Source organism: Harpia harpyja, chromosome 19 (assembly GCF_026419915.1).
Source record: "Harpia harpyja isolate bHarHar1 chromosome 19, bHarHar1 primary haplotype, whole genome shotgun sequence".
Classification (NCBI taxonomy): Eukaryota; Metazoa; Chordata; class Aves; order Accipitriformes; family Accipitridae; genus Harpia; species Harpia harpyja.
The window spans coordinates 2,131,327-2,152,178 of NC_068958.1; the positions used below are offsets into that span (position 1 = coordinate 2,131,327).

General features: G+C 39.9%; 1 protein-coding gene across 17 annotated transcripts in view; it reads left to right on the top strand.

Annotated features, from left to right (window-relative positions):
• Positions 1-20,852, top strand: part of STRBP (spermatid perinuclear RNA binding protein) — a 74,941-nt gene that overhangs the window by 36,855 nt on the left and 17,234 nt on the right. For 12 of the 17 annotated variants that reach the window (XM_052814765.1, XM_052814772.1, XM_052814771.1 and 9 more), the window contains exons 6-17: positions 5,510-5,604; positions 6,021-6,116; positions 6,828-6,939; positions 7,553-7,650; positions 8,126-8,237; positions 8,927-9,052; positions 9,921-10,120; positions 12,409-12,567; positions 14,515-14,649; positions 15,565-15,705; positions 17,366-17,489; positions 19,614-19,658. In XM_052814765.1, the coding sequence (XP_052670725.1) occupies positions 5,510-5,604; positions 6,021-6,116; positions 6,828-6,939; positions 7,553-7,650; positions 8,126-8,237; positions 8,927-9,052; positions 9,921-10,120; positions 12,409-12,567; positions 14,515-14,649; positions 15,565-15,705; positions 17,366-17,489; positions 19,614-19,658 (1,443 nt within the window). The remainder of the gene's footprint in view (positions 1-5,509; positions 5,605-6,020; positions 6,117-6,827; positions 6,940-7,552; positions 7,651-8,125; positions 8,238-8,926; positions 9,053-9,920; positions 10,121-12,408; positions 12,568-14,514; positions 14,650-15,564; positions 15,706-17,365; positions 17,490-19,613; positions 19,659-20,852) is intronic. The other 5 variants (XM_052814776.1, XM_052814777.1, XM_052814773.1 and 2 more) reach the window with 4 other exon arrangements.

Here is a 20,852-nt window from a genome sequence, read left to right on the forward strand (position 1 = left end):
ACTAACTCGATTGGCTATTGCCACCATAGGTTACATTATTTGTGCCTTAAAAAGACAACAGTCACTTAATTTTCATGTAAATATGCATAGTTTTCATTTGCAAGCAATATTCCTACAGTGTTAACTTTGACATACAATTAGATCTTAGTTCTCCTTTCTTTCAGACTTGCTGGTTAATTCTTGAGCACCCCAGCGCTGCACAGTCATGTTTTCAAATTAAGTCAGTCAAGTGGGATTGGTTTGTAGTATCTTGAAAAACTGATAAAATCGTTTCTCTTTTTACATAAAAAATAAAAAACCTCTCCTGCAAAGCTCGCAAGTATGTCGTCCTGGCCCTCAATTTTTATTAATTGGTGATACGTATGTGTACGTTTCTAGCTTTAAGAATTTCCTAACTGGGATACAATTGAAGTTACAGTGCTATAATACAGCACTTTTGCTTCTGAATTGAACATTGTACCTCATGTCCTTAGAGCAAAATAGATATAGAAAACTGTAACTTAGTTTCTTTCTGTTTCTTCTCCCTAACTGCCTGATGTCCAATATAGTTACATGCCCCTTGTTAAAGGAATGTTGACTGGTAGTGCCAATGAAGTTGGAAACAAACCAAGAGAAATAGAGAAGAGCAAATGTAGCCATACTTTGTTTTATTTTTAAAATCTTGTCGGTAATTTCTGCTTCCGCTTCCCAAACCTATCCCTAGAAACTTTGCCACTGGATGATGTCAGACCTTTGACCAACTGGCCACTCTCTGTCATGACAACTGAGGCAGCTGGGCCCATGTGGGCTAGGGAACTCCCTGTCGCTCTTTTCCCATTTCTAGACTTGCCACAAGTTCTTTGCTTACTCCCTTCTCCCACATGAAATACCGATACAATGAGAAATGTTGGTCAGTTTCTCTTCATTTTTGTTTGAGGCAATGGCAGGAAGGATCCCTTTTCAAATGAAATGTAACACTTTGGCAGCAGTTGGATGCAGAAAAATCTTACAAAACAGATGAATGGCAAAGATTCCCTAATTGCAATGTCTGTTTATTCTCAAATTAGTAACCATGCTCTTTTGCAAGACCATTAAAAATAAATTGCGTATTACTTTAGTTGTTCTTCAACTTCCCATAAGATGCTGAGATCAGCCCTGTAGTTGTTGCAGCTGATCTATGTTCCTGAGAAAGAGCACAAAGTGCAGAACAAATTTGAATGGTAAAGGATTTGTAAGATTCTCACAAGGGGATACAGTTTTGCACAAAGGCTTCTGTCCAAGTATTTTCTTGCAAAAAGTGATGCTGTTGTGGCAGTAAACTCTAGGGACTCTTGAATTCATCTCAAACTGAATGAGGATTTGCATTTTTATGCTTTCTTATATTTAAAATGTAGGTGTTCTATTTTGTTTTCAGTATCTTAAAATATTTTTCAAAATTCTGTACTAATTTTTTTAAAACTTAAAATGGTTTTACTACCTCTCTTAGAGTGGTGTTACGCTATCATTTCTGTACAGCTGATGAGGATAGTTAATAGGGTAATGGATCTTGTTTTAAAGCCCAGGTTCTTTGACATTGATTCATCACAAGTGAACAGAGACATTTATCATATTCCTTTTCAAAGGTATGTGAAACATTATGCAGATGTCACTAAGTAAATTGGGGGGGGGATACTTTTTTTTTATAACGTTTCCAACCATATTTAAGTCACTTTCACTTGGATTCAGACCAAAAAAGTTTCCTATCTAATATCAAGGGAAAATACTCAGAGAAACTGTCTAGTGAAAATACCTTGATCTCCAACGAAAGTACTGCCATATTTTTCCAATACCCCTGAATAATGCCAACCAAATGTAAATATACTTTCCATGCAGTTTTAAGAACTGTTTTGAGTTTATTCCCTACATTCTTTTGAACAAAGGAGCTCAAAATGCTTGTCAACTTGCCTTTCATCTTACATGTAAGATAGGCCATGGGGTTCTGGGTGCGGGCGCAGGTTTGCGCTGGAGCCGCTGGCCCCTGGCGCTGCTCCGGGGGAGCAGAGGCTGCGCGAAACTGACCAAGGTTTCAGGGTTCGGTGTGATTAGCACTAATCTGTCCTCTAACCAAACCGGCAAGGTTAGGCGCAATGGACCTCGTTATCAGTGCTCCCATTTGTTCTGTAGGAATGCTGTGTGTGCCTTCATGCCCTGATGTCAGAATGTATCGAAAAACATTCCTGGATTTCTCCTCAGTCCCCACCTCTTTGGAAAAGTGTTCATGTTTAAGATGTGGTGTTTGTCCTATTTGTTTTTGCTGCTTGTTAGCAAAAATAAATAGTGGACCAGTGTGTGTGTGCATTTCAGTGTTTCTCACAAATGGCTATCCATAAAGCTCTGCTTTCTCATGTCAACTTGAGAAGTCAAGCACCTAAAACTCCTGCATTTTGCATCAGTTTAAAATTTAAACTTCTTAAGAAACTGAATTTTTAGTCATAGCATCAAACATAAATTGGGCTTTCCAGACCAGAATCTTGTAGCTTGCAAATCGGTTGTTGTTACTGTATGCTCAGTAACAACAAACTTATGTAATGATAAACAAGCTCATTTACCAAAGTGGGGCTGAAATCAACCTTGCTCCTTGAGCAACTACTGCATAAACATTCTGCCTCTGCTGCTGCCTTTGCTGGGCAGATGCAGCCAGTGTTGCTCCAAAGGTGCCAAGTGCCATTGAAGGGGCAACGAGCCACAGATTTACCTTGCCTCTGCAGAGAAGACAATGCTCCTCGTATGGCTGGCTGCAAATGAATGAAGTTGGCAGCTACTGTGTGAAGAGAATACATACAGCAAGTGGGGAGAGAATTACTGAAGGATTGGTCCTGTGTTGCATAGTGTGAGCTAATGTCAGGGCTTTATTATTAACTGTTTATTAAACTCCTTATATCATTGCCCTCATTAAAACTACAAGAAAAAAAGTAAAGCTTTGCAATCGCATTTGAAAATTTTGATTGGGTCTCACTTTCCTGACTGGCAGAGCATGAAGAAACATGCCATTCTCCTGAGGGTGTCGAAAGGGAGCCTGCTGCAAGCCGCTCGCCCTCTTCACTGCCTGTTCTCTTCATCTTTCTGTTTAATAGAATCTTGCACCCAAAAGTTGGCTGACTGCAACATCTGCAAAAGGTGCTCAGGACACTAGTACTGAATTTGCAATTGGCAAAATTCTCCAAGATACTTGTAATTTAGACCTTTGGAAATAGCCTTAATCCTGTAGGAAAACGTGTAATTCTAACTTGCATCAAATCTTATGAGGTTTTTCATTCACCTGAATGACAGATGACATGTATTCTGTTTGTTTTGTAGTTTAAAGGAAAAATTAATTTACTTCGTCAATGGCTGCAACAGGCTTTAGCAAAGCCTTGTACCATACTAAGTCCCTAGGCATTTAAAGATCCAGTTCACTGCAAAAAAAATTAATGATTTTGCAATCAGTCACCTTTGCCATTTCTAACGTTTTAAAATAAGATTCTGATCATTCATTGACAGTAGTTGTTTTATACAAAACATGAGCTTTAAGCAGATGTTTATATTGTCCACCATAAAGTTTTCTTGCAGAACTATGTAAATATACATTTAGTAATTGCGTACCACAAAACATTACTCCTGAAAATGATGAAACTGCAAAGGAAACTTAGAAGCAAATCTTGTGTTCCAAAGTGACCTTTTATGCTCATAGAAATCCAATGCTTTGAGACTTTGCAGCTTTTATTTGGAAAACAGGCAAGAGAAGTGATTAATCTCAATATTGTAATACTGTTGATGAGGGCAATAAAAAGCAATGCAAATATCTGCTGCCAAGTTCATTGGGGTTAGAAAATAAGCTTATAGCACTTAAGTCTTCTGCTGACAGCAGAGCCAGCAGGGGTGAACTGCAACTAGGAACTGTCAGACAAGATACCTCAAGATACCTGGTTCTGTTCAGTTTTACACTGGGGTTTTTGGTTTGGTGGGGGTTTTTTTTTTGGTTTTTTTTTTTTGGCTTTGGGCTCTTTTATCCATCATAACATAATGTGCTTTTACAACAGTAACCTTCCCATTGAATGGCAGAGGAGGTGAAGCAACTTTAACATTAAAGATGCAGTTACACGTGCAACCAATACTATCCAAAGTAACCTATGAAAATCTACTTTGAGATGTTACTCATAAATTGTACTACAAACTGATGGTACTTTTTTCCTCCTAACTTGTCCTCATATTTTAAATGTCTTGCTGGATTTTGCTTATCTAGCATAGTCTTCAATTTGGAATGGATATTGTATTTCATTCAGACCTGCATAGGTGTCTCAAGACCTGGAGAACTGACCATTGTGAATAACGAGAAGACTTGATTTCCAAATTGTTTGTTTTGAAATAAAGAGTAATTGTGTATTTCATAGGAAAATAACATATTCAAGGTTTTAGTTGAACCATGGATTTGTTTAGTTCTTCCAATGTGTTCTTCTCATGTCAGCTAAAAACTAAAATCTTTTTAACCTGATTTCACAGATATGCAAAATCTGTCATTTGTACAGTGTTTCCAGGGAATCTGGATGCTAATAACTCCTTAAGATTTAAAAAAAAAAAAAAAAAAAATTAGGGAAGAAAAGACTGATACAAGATGTCCCTCAATATAGAATTGGATGTGACTGCTAAAAGCAGTTTTTTGCATGCTGGATAAAAAAAGAGAAAAGGTGGGGTGAGGGTGGAAAAAAAAGTGTAAACCTGCACAGAAGATATCAGTGTCTTGTCTCTCAAATCCTTCTTTGAATTTCCTCTGTTGATTTCAGTTGCTGTTGGGAAGAGAAGATTTTTACAAGAGAGGACTACCTCTCTAATACGTTAATAATCTGGAAGTTACCAAACTTACTCACTTCTTTCATATGTTCTGGTTATATGAAAGCCTAATCAAACTGTAAAATTTCTTACTAGCATTTCTTGTATATTTCTTTCACTGGATTATATTGGCTAGTACTGTTCATGCAATAATATTTCAAATCTATTCAATTTTTTTCTTTGGAATTCGCAACCATTGCATGGACATAACTTCATTTTCTACCTATTACAATTTTTTTCATACTTCCCCCCAAGAATATCTCCCTCTTGTCAAAAGAAGCTTGTCTCTTTGAAATTCTGTGCCACCTTTGTGGAATGAAAGTCACAAAGAAGGGAAAGAAGAGGGGAAAAAAAGAAGCCAAATACAACCCAACCAAAAAAAAAAAAAGTGCTATATAGCTATTTTCTGCCCTGAAATGTGTTCTACATTTTTAATAAGATCCCAGATTGTCCGTAGCAGTGGCCATCTTTATTATTGCTATTATTTTACAAGGAGTGAATGCCTTTGCTTCTGTTGCACACGTGCACATTTACTATCTTTAATGGCTTGTTTAAATTAAATAACACAGTGCACTTAAATTCTGGGAGTCTTATTATCTCATTGAGATGCTGCCGCTCTTTTTGTATTGTGACAGAAACCCCTTGGTCAAATTGTATCTGTCTCTTTTTATCCCATTTTTACCAGTAGATAATGTTGCGATGAAAGATCCTCCGGACTTATTGGACAGGCAGAAATGCCTGGAGGCCTTGGCGTCTCTGCGGCACGCCAAATGGTTTCAGGTTGGCTATTTGTTCTTACCTTGTTGTTACTGTAGCCTTACGAGGTTTAATTTGAGACAGTTTTAATTTTAATGCCTCTTTAATTTCTGACTAGTCCCTAATAGAGCAAAGGTCTAGAATTCCGAATTCAGTGCTGTACTGTGCAAGGGCAAACATGACAGGTAGACAGCCGACTGGTCTAGAGTTGTCATGAGGCTACAAAAGCAATCTTGACATTTTGCTTCCTTTTTTTTATATGTCTCTCTAAATTGAAGTATTTTACTTTTATATAACTGTTTTTATTTTGCATGAAGCTGATTAAGTATTAAGTAATAATAATTTAAAAATCTATCCCAGGACTCTGTGCATTTAAAAAGAAAAGCAAAATTGAAGGCCAGGTTTTTGCAGGTGTATTGGAATCATTTTGTTTGTTTTAGGCCAGGGCAAATGGACTAAAATCATGTGTAATTGTCCTTCGTATTCTGCGGGATTTGTGCAACAGAGTCCCCACATGGGCACCACTGAAAGGATGGGTAAGTACAGAAAGAGTTGAAGGCCACAAAGTCAGGTCTCAGATCTCCTGAGAATTGTAGCAGTGTCTGGATTGGAGAAAACAACGCGTTGTATGAAACACCTTCTTAAACCCCCCTTCCCTTTACTCCCCACTAACCGTCACCTGTGTAGAAAAGTGCTTGTAGGAAGGAAAAGAACAGGAATATTGGCTGAGTCTGTAAGGTGTACAGATACCGTGGAAAGAGGCGTAATGATGTGGGCCTTGCCCATCCTCAAGGATTTGCAGTAGAATCCCACTTGTTGCCTCCAAGTGCTGCTCCTACCAGAGGATACCATTTTCCATTAGCAGGTTTGGGGAGGGCCAAATGCTCTGCATGTCCAGAGAGGAACACTTTGTCGGTCAGCGGAGGCAGTGTTTTGTCTCACATAGAACTGGTAACCCTCTGAGAGAAGCAGAATATTCATGTGACTTGGCTTTAGAAGGCGGCTCCTTTTAGAATTCCCAGGCAATTAATGGAGAGGAGTTGGTTTCCTCAAAAGGTGACTTGGAGCAGGGAACAAATACATGTGCCATGAACTGTCCTCTGGGATGGATGTCTCTGTTGGTTAGACTTGTAGTGGATTAAAAATGAAGTAAGCTGATGTGAGTGTTCTTCCCCTCTACCCCTCCATATTTAACTGCATTACAGTTACCCTTGTGTCCATACTAATCGTAATTTAATGTCTTCTAGCCACTCGAGCTTATATGTGAAAAATCTATAGGTACTTGTAATAGACCTTTGGGCGCTGGGGAAGCATTGCGACGAGTGATGGAGTGTTTGGCATCTGGAATTCTGCTTCCCGGTAAGGGGCCAAATTCACTTCAGGAACACAAAAGGTTGATCAGACAGCCTTAATGTTTTGCTGTTGCTGTATGATTATTAGATGAAAAATGCCTGTCTTGAACTCCTAACTTGCAGTGGAGCTAAATGAATAGTTTCTTGTTTAAAATTAAAAGAAAAAAAGAAAAAAGGAAGTTGCATAGTTGTAACTGTTTGAATGAGTACTTCCAATGCAGTAGAAGTTAATGGGGAATGTTAGGTTTGTTTATAAATTAACCCGTATCTCATTAAGGGGTTGCAAACAAATAAAAAGACTTAATGACCATCTGTTTTCTATAGATGCATCAAAATCTACATATCTATCCAAATTATTTGTTTTTTTTTAAACCTACTGCTTTTAGTTCATGCTATTAGACATGTGCAGTGTTAACCCTGATAAATTCTGTGGCCATTGCTGCAGGGATTGAAATCTTGGGGTTAGCTTGCTTTGTATGATGTTTGAATCCCTTAGTGGAAAAGGTGCGCTTGTCACTCTGCTGAAGACTGAGACTTGCTGTTGCAATATCTGTCAGTCCCCACCTTCATATTGCTTCTTGTTTACTCTCAATAATCAGCTTTGCCTCTTTCCCTCCTAGGAGGCCCTGGTCTGCATGACCCCTGTGAACGGGAGCCAACAGATGCTTTGTCTTATATGACAGTTCAGCAAAAAGAAGCCATTACGCACAGTGCTCAGGTAGAAAACTCATACATCTGAGGAGCTAGATACTGTAACAGTGAAGACTTCAGCTCATTAATACGATGTATTCTCTGCCAGGATGGGTTATTTTAATGGCAGTCCTGACAGTTCTTCCGGTGCGCTGCCCTGGAAAGATGCAATGATAGTTCATGAGTGCAAGAGTTAAATGTGTATGAAATCTAATCCTTACAAAAGGCAGTCTAATGTCGGTGTACGACTTGCATCCCACCTCAAGTGCTTATGGCACAGCGCCTTTGAGTAGGCTGTCAATGTGCCCTGCACTTTGTATTACAGAGATTAATGAGTGTTAAGTTTTTAGACATTAGCATTTTCTATAGCTATCATAGAAGATAGCTGTAGAAGCTGATTTCTCATAGAAGTGGGGTTTTGTCTACAAGCTTATTTAGAAACTTAGACAACCAAGGTAAAGTAGTCCTGTGATGTAACTTCCGTTTCTACTGTCACCTTATAGCATGCCCTCAGATTATCAGCCTTTGGTCAGATCTATAAGGTTTTGGAAATGGATCCCCTCCCATCAAATAAGTCATTTCAGAAATATTCCTGGTCAGTAACTGACAAAGAAGGTAGGTATTGTTTGCTCCAAAAATCACTAATTGGGCAGTAAAATAGGGGTTAATTTAGAATGGGTGAAATTCCTGAGTTACATGCTGTGAATGAATGCTAGGTAAAGGCTTTTCTCTGTGTTAAATGTGGTGTGGGTTTTTTTTTTTTCTTTTTTTAAATTTCATTGTCAGGAGAAAATCTGGAAATTCTGTTTTCTAGAAGTACCAACAAAGGAGCAGCAGCACAGCTAGAATATAGCTGATGATTTTCTTTAAACACAAAGTCCTTTGGGTCTGAAGAGTAAAAGTAGTCTTTATGATTCTTATGCTGGGGAAGGAGAGACTGTAGACTGGTCAAAAAGCATATAACGAGTGTCCATAATAAGAATTACTGAAGAATTCTTCCGAGAAAACAGTATGCATCTAATAAAAATAAATTTCCATTTATATTTTTTGTAAAAACAATACTATTAGAGTTCTTGCCTTAGACTAACTGTAAAAAACAACAATGCAGAATTACACCACTTATATCGCACATGATATTGGAAACAGACATCTTGCATGGCATGGTACAGTGAGCAATAAGCTAATAGTGGCCTACGTGTAGCACTAAGGCTTTGACTGATGGTTGAGTTCTTTTCATTATAAACATGCAAGGAACAGTATGGGACTAATCAGACTCCTGCTGTGGAATTTTGTTTTTCTAATAGCAAATCCATATTACAAGGAAATTTATACCCTAGGTACAGGCTCATCTGCTCTTAAGAGACCATTTGAAGATAGTGTTGGGGACGATAAAGATCCAAATAAAAAGATGAAGCGTAATCTGAGGAAAAGTAAGTGTAACGCTTCTCCATTCTGTTTTCAAAGATCTGTTGTACAGTGGGAGGTGGTTTAAAAGCTTCTTTGTGTTGGTGTGGAATAGCATGTGAAAAAGTCTTTGGAACAAAAAATGTTGTCTCTATCACCCCACATTCGGAATGTCAGACACATTGTGCATCTGAATTTCCCCTGGCATGTTTTACAAACTGAATGATTTGCATTTTTAAATGGGATTACTCATCAAGTTACAGTAAAATTTAAGTTGCCCAAGCAGCTGAGGTATTTTATTGATAATGTCCCTGTACTGTGGGGTTTTTTGGTTGTTTGTTTTTTTTTAAAAATACTGCAGTGACTTTGCTGTGTGAAGATTTGCCTTTTTGCATTCTTCCCCTTCTTGAGCTAGTTGTTGGTCTCTCAAGACCTCCCACAAGAAAAATAAAACGCTTAATCTACAAAACATTGACACTGCATATATGCACAGACTAGAAGTCTCTCAGCACTGCTGGGATCCAGTCAGTTCTGGGGACTGTTTTCATTGTGCTACTTTGGTGCCAGTTCTGGATCTGGTTCCTCACTACCTATAAAAGTTGTTACTCCTTTTATAGCAGCCAGGGAGAATATAGTTAGCTGCAAAAGAATTGTGTTAACAATATTAAAAAATGGGTAATTATAGTCGTTACCCAAAATAGAATGGCTTATTAAAGACTTAACAGCGTTATGGCTATCCTCAACTAAGCGGCCAAGGGGTTGTTTTGCTCCTTTATACAGACAGAAGGCACTGAAATGCAAACTGATTCATTTTTTTGTTCATCTTGTTTTGTTCATTTCCCCCCCTTTTTCTCCCCCCCCCGCCCCGCCTCCCCTTCTACTATCTTGTACCAGTACTGGATAGTAAAGCAATAGATCTCATGAATGCTCTGATGAGGCTGAACCAAATCAGGCCAGGGCTTCAGTATAAGCTGCTGTCACAGTCTGGTCCAGTCCATGCCCCAGTCTTCACAATGTCTGTAGATGTTGATGGTACGACATATGAAGCATCAGGACCTTCTAAGAAAACAGCCAAGCTCCATGTGGCAGTGAAGGTAAGGCAGCCTGAAGAAATCTGCTAACCCCAGATCTTGGAACATCGAGTATGAAATATGGTTAGAACTAGTAATATGCAGCCTCAAAATTACAAAAAAAATTGGATGAAGCTGAGCTGCTACCTATGTACTCTAAACACAGCTGGGCATGGCTCAAAGAGCGTCACTGGTTTTACACTAGTGGAGGGGAGGGAGAACTTCCCAGGGCTCTGCAGGTAGCTCAGTTGACAATGGATTGAATGTGGTGTTTAAGTTCTGGACTGGAGGGGTTCAGTTTTGTTCTTTGAAAACAGCATGTTGGTGGCTCCCTCTTTCTCCCCTTCATTCTCTGTGTCCATTCCTGGGTTGTGAGCTCCTGGCAACATGGAGTTGTTTCCTGTCTTCAGTGTCTGAAGAGTACCTTTGCACACTGGGATAAACAATGTACATAAATGATTGGTCTCCAGTCAATTTTTCAGTAAGAGACTGATATCATTCAGGTACTAGTCAATTAGGTGCTCTACATGACAGAGCTTAGGTCTGTAAAACAGTGATAGACCAGAACACCTAACATGAACATCCGTGTTGTATTGCATGAGGACAGTTCAGACTGCTAAGCAGACTGAGCCTGCTGGGTTTCTGGGAAGAAACAAAAGTTTCCTACGGACAATTGATGTGAAAGAGAACCTCATTTAATAGAACTGCACTTATGATAGGAGCAAGCCCATCTGTCATTCTTTGCTTTTTGTTTTGAACAAGAGTTTCCTTTTTAGAAGCTTCATCTGGCAACTTGCTGCTTTTCTTTGATTTCAGTTTTGAAAAATCCCATTGTCCCATGTGCTTTCAAGTTCAAAGTGTCCAGAAGTAATCTGAGGGAATGTGTTGTTCCTCCAGGAAAAGTAGCTCTCTGCATGTGTGTCCTTCCAGACCTTCTGCCTCATTCTTTTATTTTGCCTCCCTCCCTGCAGTTGTTTAAAAAAAAAAAAAAATAGAAAACTTGCCCTGAAAAGCTGTGACTTCTCTGCCCTTGAACCTCTCTGCATCAGCCACATCTGTGCTGGTGCCTACCCAGCTCTTTTCTCTAAATTTACACATACACAAATCCTGGGCTACACTTCCAAAACATCCATGATTCAAGCCAAGAGGAAATGGGTGGTATGGTAGAGACTGGCTTTCCTTCTTTCTTTCTTTCTTTCTTTCTTTTTTTTTTTCCTAGCAGATCCAGGCCCTGCTTTCCCAGACTTATAAGAGGGAATAATGTGACCATTTCAGTTTCTGGATCTGACCTTTTTAAAACTTAGAAGCCCTAAAAATGCAGCCAAATGTACCATGATTGTATGGGAGCTGAGCCTGGAGTTACCCATGCAGTTCTCAATTCAGTGTTGGAACATAGTGATTTTTGCACTTTGTTCTTGAGACTAAATTTTCAGTGGAGCTTCAGATTCTTTTCAGATTCTTCTGAGCCTGTGTCAGGTACCTCCATACAACTAGGTTAGGCAGCTGGTTAAAGGAGAGGCCAGCCTTACTAGTGGAGGATGCTTTTGAAGGAACGGATGAATAGTACTTTAATCAGTAAAATTTCATTTGCTATACAGCTGCTGGTTGTAAGCAGCATGGAGAAAGCATAGTTCACTAAGAAGTAGGCTTACTGCAGACAGTTTGTTACTCTGCTAGCTGGGCATTCCTTCACCTCACATCTCAGTTCAGGAATTTGCTCCCTGTACACCTGCTTTGGAAGCATCTACCCTCTGGTGTTGCTGAAAGATGCAAGCAAGGGAGGTGGTATCAGCTGTCTAGCTTCAGGGGCACGTTTTGTATACCACTTGGGTATCTACTGGCTGTCGCCTGCGGTTTCCTCGGAAACTCCAGAAGTACCATCTTGTAGAAGTACAATGCTTTATTGTTTGCCCTACAGTCAATCTCTTGATCTGCCCATATAATACAGAGAGAGGGGGAAAATGGTGTGCAAAACAATCTCCTTATCATACTGTTAAGCAGCGTCATGTAGTGGATGCACTTCTGAATTTTAATCTATTATTTTACAAGGAATTCTTGAGATGATAAATGATGAGTAATTGCTATCTTTGAGACTAAAATTCTGTTTGTGTTGATTTCACTTTTGGAAACCTGCAACTATTTTCCCCATTGCTACTGTGTTTTTCTCCATTTCAACACAGGAGAAAATGTATTTCTAAGCAATCTGCCTTTATTTAGCGTAGGGTGGACATTCTTTTGTGTTGTGATCAGCTTTGTATTTGTTTCTGTACTGCTGCCTATTCTACAGTTCAGTTCATGTGGCTTTGTTGTAGGTTTTACAAGCAATGGGGTATCCAACTGGTTTTGATGCAGATGTGGAGTGTATGAGTTCTGATGAAAAATCAGATACTGAAGGTAAAAATGAAACGACGTCTTCAATCTCAAGCAATAATACTGGAAATTCCACAGCTGACACCTCCGCTACCCTAGAGGTGAGTATTGCATTAAAAAGTACAAGTGATGGAGAGGTTTGGGATTGTTTTTTCTGGTTTTATGGGTTCTTCTTTTATCTTCTCCCAGAAGAGGATGGCGTTTTAGTTAGGGTGGTGGATGAGGCATTAAGAGAGAGTTTCCAGTCTCAGATCTGCCATAAGGTTTGTGTCACTGTGGTCAAATAACTGACCTTTGTGCCTCCTTTCCTCAAGTTTAAGGTGGGGTAGCCATCTTGTCCTCGTAAGACCATAAACTTTGAGACAGGTGTTGTCTCTTCTAGTTAGCTTATGTATGGTCTTACAACTGGGACAGCTCCATCTTGTTTGGTGCCTTTGGGCTCTAGTAATGCAAGTTTCACAATATCTGTTTTGTAATAGCGGGTTTGTCAAAAAGGTATACTTAGACAGTATTTTAAACTAATACACATGAAGACGAATGAAAATATAAAAATTCATTAGGAGATGTTAAGAAATGTAAAACCTAATACCTCTATGCATATTGAATGGACTAGAAAATGCTGCATTGAAAATGCTCCAGTTTCAATAGAATATACTTTAACTTTGGCACTTGTAGCTGAAGTCAGGTGCTATAAGGAGCATGCTGTGCTTGTTTTCTCACTGAAGTTGTGGGAAATAGAATATTCCTCAAAGGACAAAATTCTAGTAACTTTAGTAACTTTGGCTGAATGTCCTCAGGAATCAAGCTGTGATGGGTCTGTAGTACATTAATTGGATATTTTCTTAAAGTATTTCTGGTATTTGTTTCTTTTCATCATTGAGAAACCAGGAGATTTTAAACTTATGCTTAGATGTCATCCCTTTCACCCTTCTCTTCCTGGTTTCCTCGGCCAGTGTTCATAAATGCCACCAGGGATTTTGGAGAAGCATCCTGTGTAAAGGCTGAGTAACAGCATTAATTTGTGTATTCGTTTGTCTGCCTGATAGCTCTGTGGCAAGTTCTCTGGCGGCTGTACTGATAAACCATTGTAGATCTCTGCTTTCTTTTTCGTTATAATGCTTTTTTCCAGGACTATGGGGGGCGGGGGGTGTGCTGTAAATCTAAGTAATTGTTCTGTTCTTTGAACACTGGTCAAGATGTTAAAACATGACTTAGGGTGTCCATGTTTACACTTTTGAGACACTTTACTTTCAAAGTGCGGGTCCTGGTACTAGGACTCCTGATCTTTATCCAAAATAAGAAGTTGCTTTGGAAAACATGGTTTTGGTCCCTTAATCATCTTTTTCTTCATTAGCGAGTAGTCGTTTGTATCTGTAGCAGAGTGCACTCTAATGCAGCTTGATATGCTGGTGCGCTGAGATCTCAGCTTTACCTTCCTTGCTTTCCAAACAGTTACAGATATTTCTGCTGAAACATGTGAGCCGGGATATGAGACTTCTTCAGTCAGAGCTCAGTAGTGCCAGGACGTAATTAGATCGAGCAGCAGAGATGTGTGCAAGGTTGGGAAGGCTGATCTCCTTTCAGTGCTAAAGCCTTCGGTTTCAAGGAACTTGACACCATCACCTCAGCTTTGGATATTCTCAGGGTTGAAATTCCAAGTCCAGCTGATGTAATGTTCAGTTTGCGTAGATACCAGGCCACGAGGACAGTAGCTCTCACCGACAAAAATAAAGAGGGTGTGACTTCTTTTACAGTATTGTTTGTCCCCCTGCTGTTCTTTAGAGAAGAGACTTACCATCTGCTGTTCTAGCGCAGCACGTTATATTGAAGCCAAGGCAGTGTCACTTTCGATATGGGTCTGTTTGTTGGAAGCCTGCCGAGGCCTATGTGTTGGGAAGAACAGGCTATTGCAGAGGCTGGACACAGTGATAACGCTGGCATTCTCTAAGTGGCTGGCCATGTGGCACTGTAAGCCACAATGCTGTAGAAGTTTGTCTGCCTTTTGAAGAGATAAAGGCTCTAAAGCAACACCATAAATGTGTCTCTAGGTAAGAACTCAGGGTCCTATACTCACAGCAAGTGGCAAAAACCCGGTGATGGAGCTCAATGAAAAAAGAAGAGGTCTGAAGTATGAGCTCATCTCAGAGACTGGTGGAAGCCATGACAAGCGCTTTGTGATGGAGGTGAGTGAAGCAGAGTTACAGAGTTGGTAGGTGGTTTTATTAACAGTGCTTCAGTCTTTGGAGTTGCTTGCTGCTATAGTTCAGATTTTTTTGTAGTTTGCTTTTTGCAATGCACATCTGTGGTGGTGATGTTTTCAGGTTTTGTATCTCTTATTGCTGCTGTGATGATTAGACTGGGGAAAGGAATGTCTTTTATGCTTTAGGAAAATACAGGGGGAATTAAAACTGGATTCTGGCAGCCGCAGGCTACATCATGTCTTGACGTGAGGAGGAGGGAAGTAGAAGATCCACAGCTTGACAAAAATATCTGATTTGCAAATTTTGCAAACGTACTTGGTAACCCCATGTCAGTGACTTCATTTGAATCTCCTCTTGCCAGCTTACCAGGGGTATTTGGAATGACTGTAGCAGAGGGCAAACTCATTTGATTTCTTCATCTACTTGTGCTACCTCTGAAGTAGCACTGGGTTCTAAAGTGGTATGAGGTAGCATCCCAGTTAAACAGTGTATGTATAGTATAGGCAAAGATGTTGGTATATAAGACATTGATAAAGATGAGGGGAGCCTCAAATGATTCCTAAAACCCCTGTTTCCTAGCAGTATCATTCATGTGTTGAGAAGCTCAAGCATATTGGCTAAATTCAGTATCAAATAGGTATACTGGTCCTCTTTTAATTGCACGTGTAGTTTCCAGATTCCTAATATCTGCGATATAATGGTTCACAGGATCACTTAGGTATTCTTTATCAGTTTCATAATCTAGAAGCAGTAGAAATTTGTCACATAAAACACTGAGGACTGTTTTTTTTCTTTTTACTACTGAAATTCTTTATGGATGGCACATCATGACGAGTGGGTGGAGCATGGTATTCCCAAGGATCAATACTAGGCATAAACTCATGTCTCAATTTTCAGGTAGAAGTAGATGGGCAGAAGTTCAGAGGTGCAGGCCCAAATAAGAAAGTAGCAAAAGCAAGTGCTGCATTAGCAGCACTTGAAAAACTGTTTTCTGGGCCTAATGCAGCAAACAACAAGAAAAAGAAGATTCTTCCTCAGGTAAGAATTGTTACTTGCTTTTTGGACTGCTCTGTTATCACAGCTCTGGGCTGTTTTATGATACAAGAACTTCTACAGGAAGCAAGTGATTTCAGTCTCTTGTTTTATGCACACATGTAAGGTTTCTATTTTTATTCTTCTATAATAATTATTGTAGTATAACAATATAATCTGATAGGTAGGACCATATTGTGGGAAATACAGTAGAAAAGGAGGCACAAAGAAAGAGAGGTGCTGATTAGCTGGAGGAGATACAATAAGGTCAGTGGTTCAACCAGTGATGATGTGGAAGTCTCTTGTGTTTCAGGCCAGAGCCATAGTGTGCTGCTCCATCATGTAAGGTGTGTGGACTTAGGGGATAAGTCATTTATAGCCAGGTAAAGGCCTTAACTCTAGATTCTGGAGTAAGGTGAAATTTTGGCACCTTTTTTGCACCTTTTCAACTTTTCAGATGAGCCATTTTGTTTGGTGAGGAAGACTTGTATAATAAAAAGCTCAGTCTTGTTCATTAGGGTTAATAGCCACAATGATCTCTCAAATCTATTAAAATTAAGGTTGAACAGAGCAGAAACTAATCAACAGTGTTCTTCCTCCAGAGGACTACAGTCTGAACTAAGTCCCGAGGATTACAATTCTTGTCTCTTGTGCAAATACGTTAGAATTAGGATTTTCTTGTCATTTCACACTGGAGCAGAATGTATCATAAAATACACTTACAAAAGATGTCAAGTCTTATTAGTTACAGAACAAAACCAAAAATAAGTCCTCTCCATTTCCCTAAGACCTTTGGTTAGGAGTATCAGTTTCTGGGAGTATTACTGTGTTGAAAGTCTAGTAAATGAGGAGAACACTACCTCACAGGATAAATGTTCCACATGCAGTTAAGATATGAAAATGACCTCTGATTCAGGCACTTCCTAAATTCTGATTTTTCTTTTTTTGTCGGTGTTCGTGTGTTCTTTTTTCAGTAGGTCAATGATGGCAGTAACTGCCAAACTTGTCTTTGAAATTCCTGGATTTGCATGATTGTATTGTTTTCAGGGGGCAGTCAGAGCATCTAGTACAGCAAAGTACTTGCCGTTCTTTTGCTTGTAGGTGGTGACAATGGGAAAAGGAAGGCGGCATTCTAGTAAGGTTAGGTTAAAGCAGTCCAGTGTTGTCATGAGGTGGTTATTTGTCTTTGGGGCAGAATCCTGGCCCTGCTGAAGTTATGTGGGTTCAGAATGGTAGGAGAGAAGCAAAGACAATGTTGTAGATTGAGGAGAGGAAGCTTGTAAGGAGGTGGGAAAGACAGCAGTGAGGTACAGCAGGGAAAGGGTCAGAAGCCACCAGTGTTCATTCATGCCCGTGTGACCAAATGGAGGTAAATAACGCACACGCTGACCATGCCGACTGCCAGGTCTGAGTGAAGTGAACATGCTGGGCTCAGTGTGCACTGCTGTGCGCTGCAGTCAGTGACCTGGCAAGGGACTCGCTTGGTTTCTGCCAGTCAGATTCTTTAGGACAGTACTTCTCCAGTCCATATTCCATCTTTAACAAGACTGGCACATCAAGCATGTTTAAAGAGATTTTTAAAAGGTGGTGATTTAATGCAGATGGCTGTGTATTTCCAGCAACGCTTTCACTTTCTGAATTGCTATTTTTTTATTACTCTGGGCAGACTAAAGGGGTTGTCAATACAGCTGTTTCTGCAGCGGTCCAGGCTGTTCGAGGCAGAGGACGAGGTGCTTTAACACGAGGGGCATTTGTTGGGGCAGCTGCTGCTACTGGATACATAACACCAGGTAAGGCACGACGCTAATAGCTAATAGTTTTTGTCTGCTGGGGTGTTCTTTTCCGTGTGCGTCAGTCACCTATGCAAGTGGTTTCTTCAGCTTTAATCATCTGAGATAAAGCAGAAGGGAGAATTCATGGGGCTTTAAATAAATCAGAGCTGAAAAACTGGTGGTGCCTGTCCTTTATGAGTGTACAACTTGAAGCTCAGCGTGCAGAGAGCACACGGGCATAATGGCTTTCCTGGCTTTATAATTTTATTATATATCTTCTTCATCGTTTACTGCCATGGCACAATTCCCAAAACTCTCTTCCTAGCTAAAAACCTCCTGGATCATGTGCCCTTTAACATTAGGAATGGCTTTCCCAAGAAACCCTTGTTGAGGGAGGTTAAGTTGGCAGGCTCGGGAGTTACTGTGCTCCCACAAACTTTCTACATGAATTGCACATGTGAGCACAGCATCTATTAGTAGCTTCTGTGGTGGACAAAAAACAAAACCAAAAGAATTTCCCTTCATACTGTGGCTGATGTTAATTCATTATCCCTGCTGCATTGTTCTGATTAGCAGAAACATCTTTTGAAATCCAAGGGGCCCTCTGGTTCATGTTTATTCTTGGTGCTTGCTATAAAGAGCAGGTGAGTTACTAGTCAGGATAATCTCATTGCTGATTCCTTTAGGGCAGATTTGCAACCATCGGAAGCAAAACTGTTCCAGCCTGAAGAGTTGAAGTGCTCAGCTACTACTGGCTGGTACAAAATAGTGTAGGACTTTTTGTTGTGTTGTATTTAAAATCACAGGCACATAGATTTTAAGGTGTTAAAATGTAAACACAAGAAAATGTTAACAAAACGTTCACTTTCTCATTCCCCTTACTTTTCAAAGTGCATCGTTCTTTGTGACTCTCTACAACATGTCTGAGGCTTGCAGGCGACATGTGAAGGGAATCTAGACATTGTTTTTACTTGGAATGACAAATCTGTAAGAATGAGATGCTGGAGATTCCTTAGTCAAAGCAAATCCAATAGCTTCCAAAAAATAAAACTTATATTCCTTATGCTCAGATTTTCAGATTATAGCATGAGCTCTAATTACACCCTTCAGCAGTTCACACATGCTGATAGCATAGACCCTGTTGTTTGGTAGCCTTGCTTCCTGGCACAGTTGACAGCATGTCATCTTCATTGTTCCTGTATGTTCATGTAATTATAAATATTAAAAACCAGTAATTCATTTTTAATGGCTGTTAACATTGTTTTTGGAACTGTCTTTCTGCCTGAGGAGTCCCTTAAACCTGCCAGGGGCATGCTTCTTGCCAGCATGGAATTATTCCAGAAATAAGTTTAATTTCCCAGTCGCTGTAGTTATTAAGCTTTTATTGGCCTTGGCCTTCACAGATTATTTCTCTTCATCCCCTATTCTTCTCAGAAATCTCTTGCTTTTTGTGATGGACACAAGCGATCCTACCAGGAAAAAAAAAAAACCGTAAAACCTTCATGAACTACTGAGATGTAGTAACCACGATTGGTGTTACCACTGTTGCTTTTTGTCTCACTCCAGAGTCATGCTTAGCTCTTTGGGGAAAAAAGATACTGTTCTCTGTGTGCCTCTAGGTGTTCAGATGTCCTTTGTGAAACTTTGTTTTGTCTGTTAGAAATGGCAGAGGAGAATTCACAGGAGCTTTACTGATGACGATGTTGGTATCTGCCACAGGCATCTAGCATTCCTCTCTTTATAATGGAAGTTGAGGAAAATGACTGTTCTCTGCATTAGACTGTATTTGTATATTAGGAAGAACGTAAGCAAATATGGGATGTCTGGATCATGCCAACTCCATGCTCCAACAGTACAGCCTTGAGGGCTTCAGCTGAAAGAAAATGCTAAGGAAATGAAATATGGAATTTAACTCTGATGCTGAGGCTTAAGGAGGTCATTGGGTAGCTTGTTCTTCAAGCCACCATGTAGAAGGATTTCAGTGTTTTCAGCAATATTTCGATGTATTAGTGCGAGTTTGTTTTTCCTGTGGTCCTGCTTCAGGACCAGAAAGGGTCCCTCCCTGTGCATTGGTGTGCAAACACTGATTGTTTTCAGATACTGTAGGAAATGAAACCCATCCCTTATCTGTTTATATTGCAGGCTATGGAGCACCGTATGGGTACAGTACCGCTGCACCAGCTTACGGTATGTATAGCCCAATAATTAACAAATTAGAAATGAGACAGAAACTGTTGTGGCAGTCCAAATGTGGCAGTCCAAGGAGAAATTAAAAGAGATTAAAGCTCTTAAACCATGACAACAACAACACTTTTATGCCATAACCTTGTGGTTCTTTTTTGGTTGGAGTAGCTTTTTTGCCTATGCTTTGCCTGATTTGTGGAAGGACTGCTTGTTCTAATTGCCTGTTCCCTTTCATACTGAAACTGAATTGAAGTAGTTTTCTTACTTTTTACAGCCAATCTGTGCTCCATTCAAAGACTACCGAAGGGCCTATTTCAGCATCTCTGACCCATATTTATCTAAATGGCATTACAGTAACATTGGCAAAATGTTTGTCCCCAAGTGTAAGTGGCTTGTGGACAAAGCTCCCTTAATGCTGTCAGCTCTATGAACTCCATGTGCATATACACCCCCACCCACCCCCCTACTCCCCCCCCGCAGGCTACAACACTGCTGCTTGGGACAAGCAGAATGGTTTTTGTGTAGCTTATACCATTAGCAATCAGATTGCAAGGAAGCTAGGACGTGGTAATTTGCCCCAATGCTTTTTTACTAAGAAATATAGTGATATTAGGCTGGCAAAGCACTGGTTTCATGAAGAATGTAAAATAAACTAATAATCAGAGGGCTACAATGGAAGGGTTTTTTCTTAACTCGGCTTCTCCCTACCCACTGGCTTTTTTTATGCTGGACTAACAATGCATACCTCTAACCGGCCCTTTTGGTTACTTTGAATGAGGTTTATGTGGCAATGGGAGCAAAGCAGTTTGGAGTCGGTGATATGTCCTGGCACACAAAAAGCGAGCCCACCAGAACCAGTCCCACTACCCTCTCCTGTCACAGGGACTGGGTGAAAGCCTACTACTCAAATGACAAGTTGAGTACGTTTCAAGGCCTGCAGTTTTTTGTATGGGAAACAGCCTGCAATTTGCTATTAATTTTCTAGCTTTTGTAGCATTTGTAATACTTGTTCCTCTCAAATTTGTATAGCTTGGGCAATACCAACTCCCCTGATAGCATTATAGAAGTTAAAAATATTTCAAAACGTTGATTTTATTACTTTCTTTTAGAGGTATGAGCTATAAACAGTGCGAGAATGCCACTGCTTTATTGAAAATGTTCGCTTTGCTTGACTAAGACCAGCTGGTCCTTTTCTGT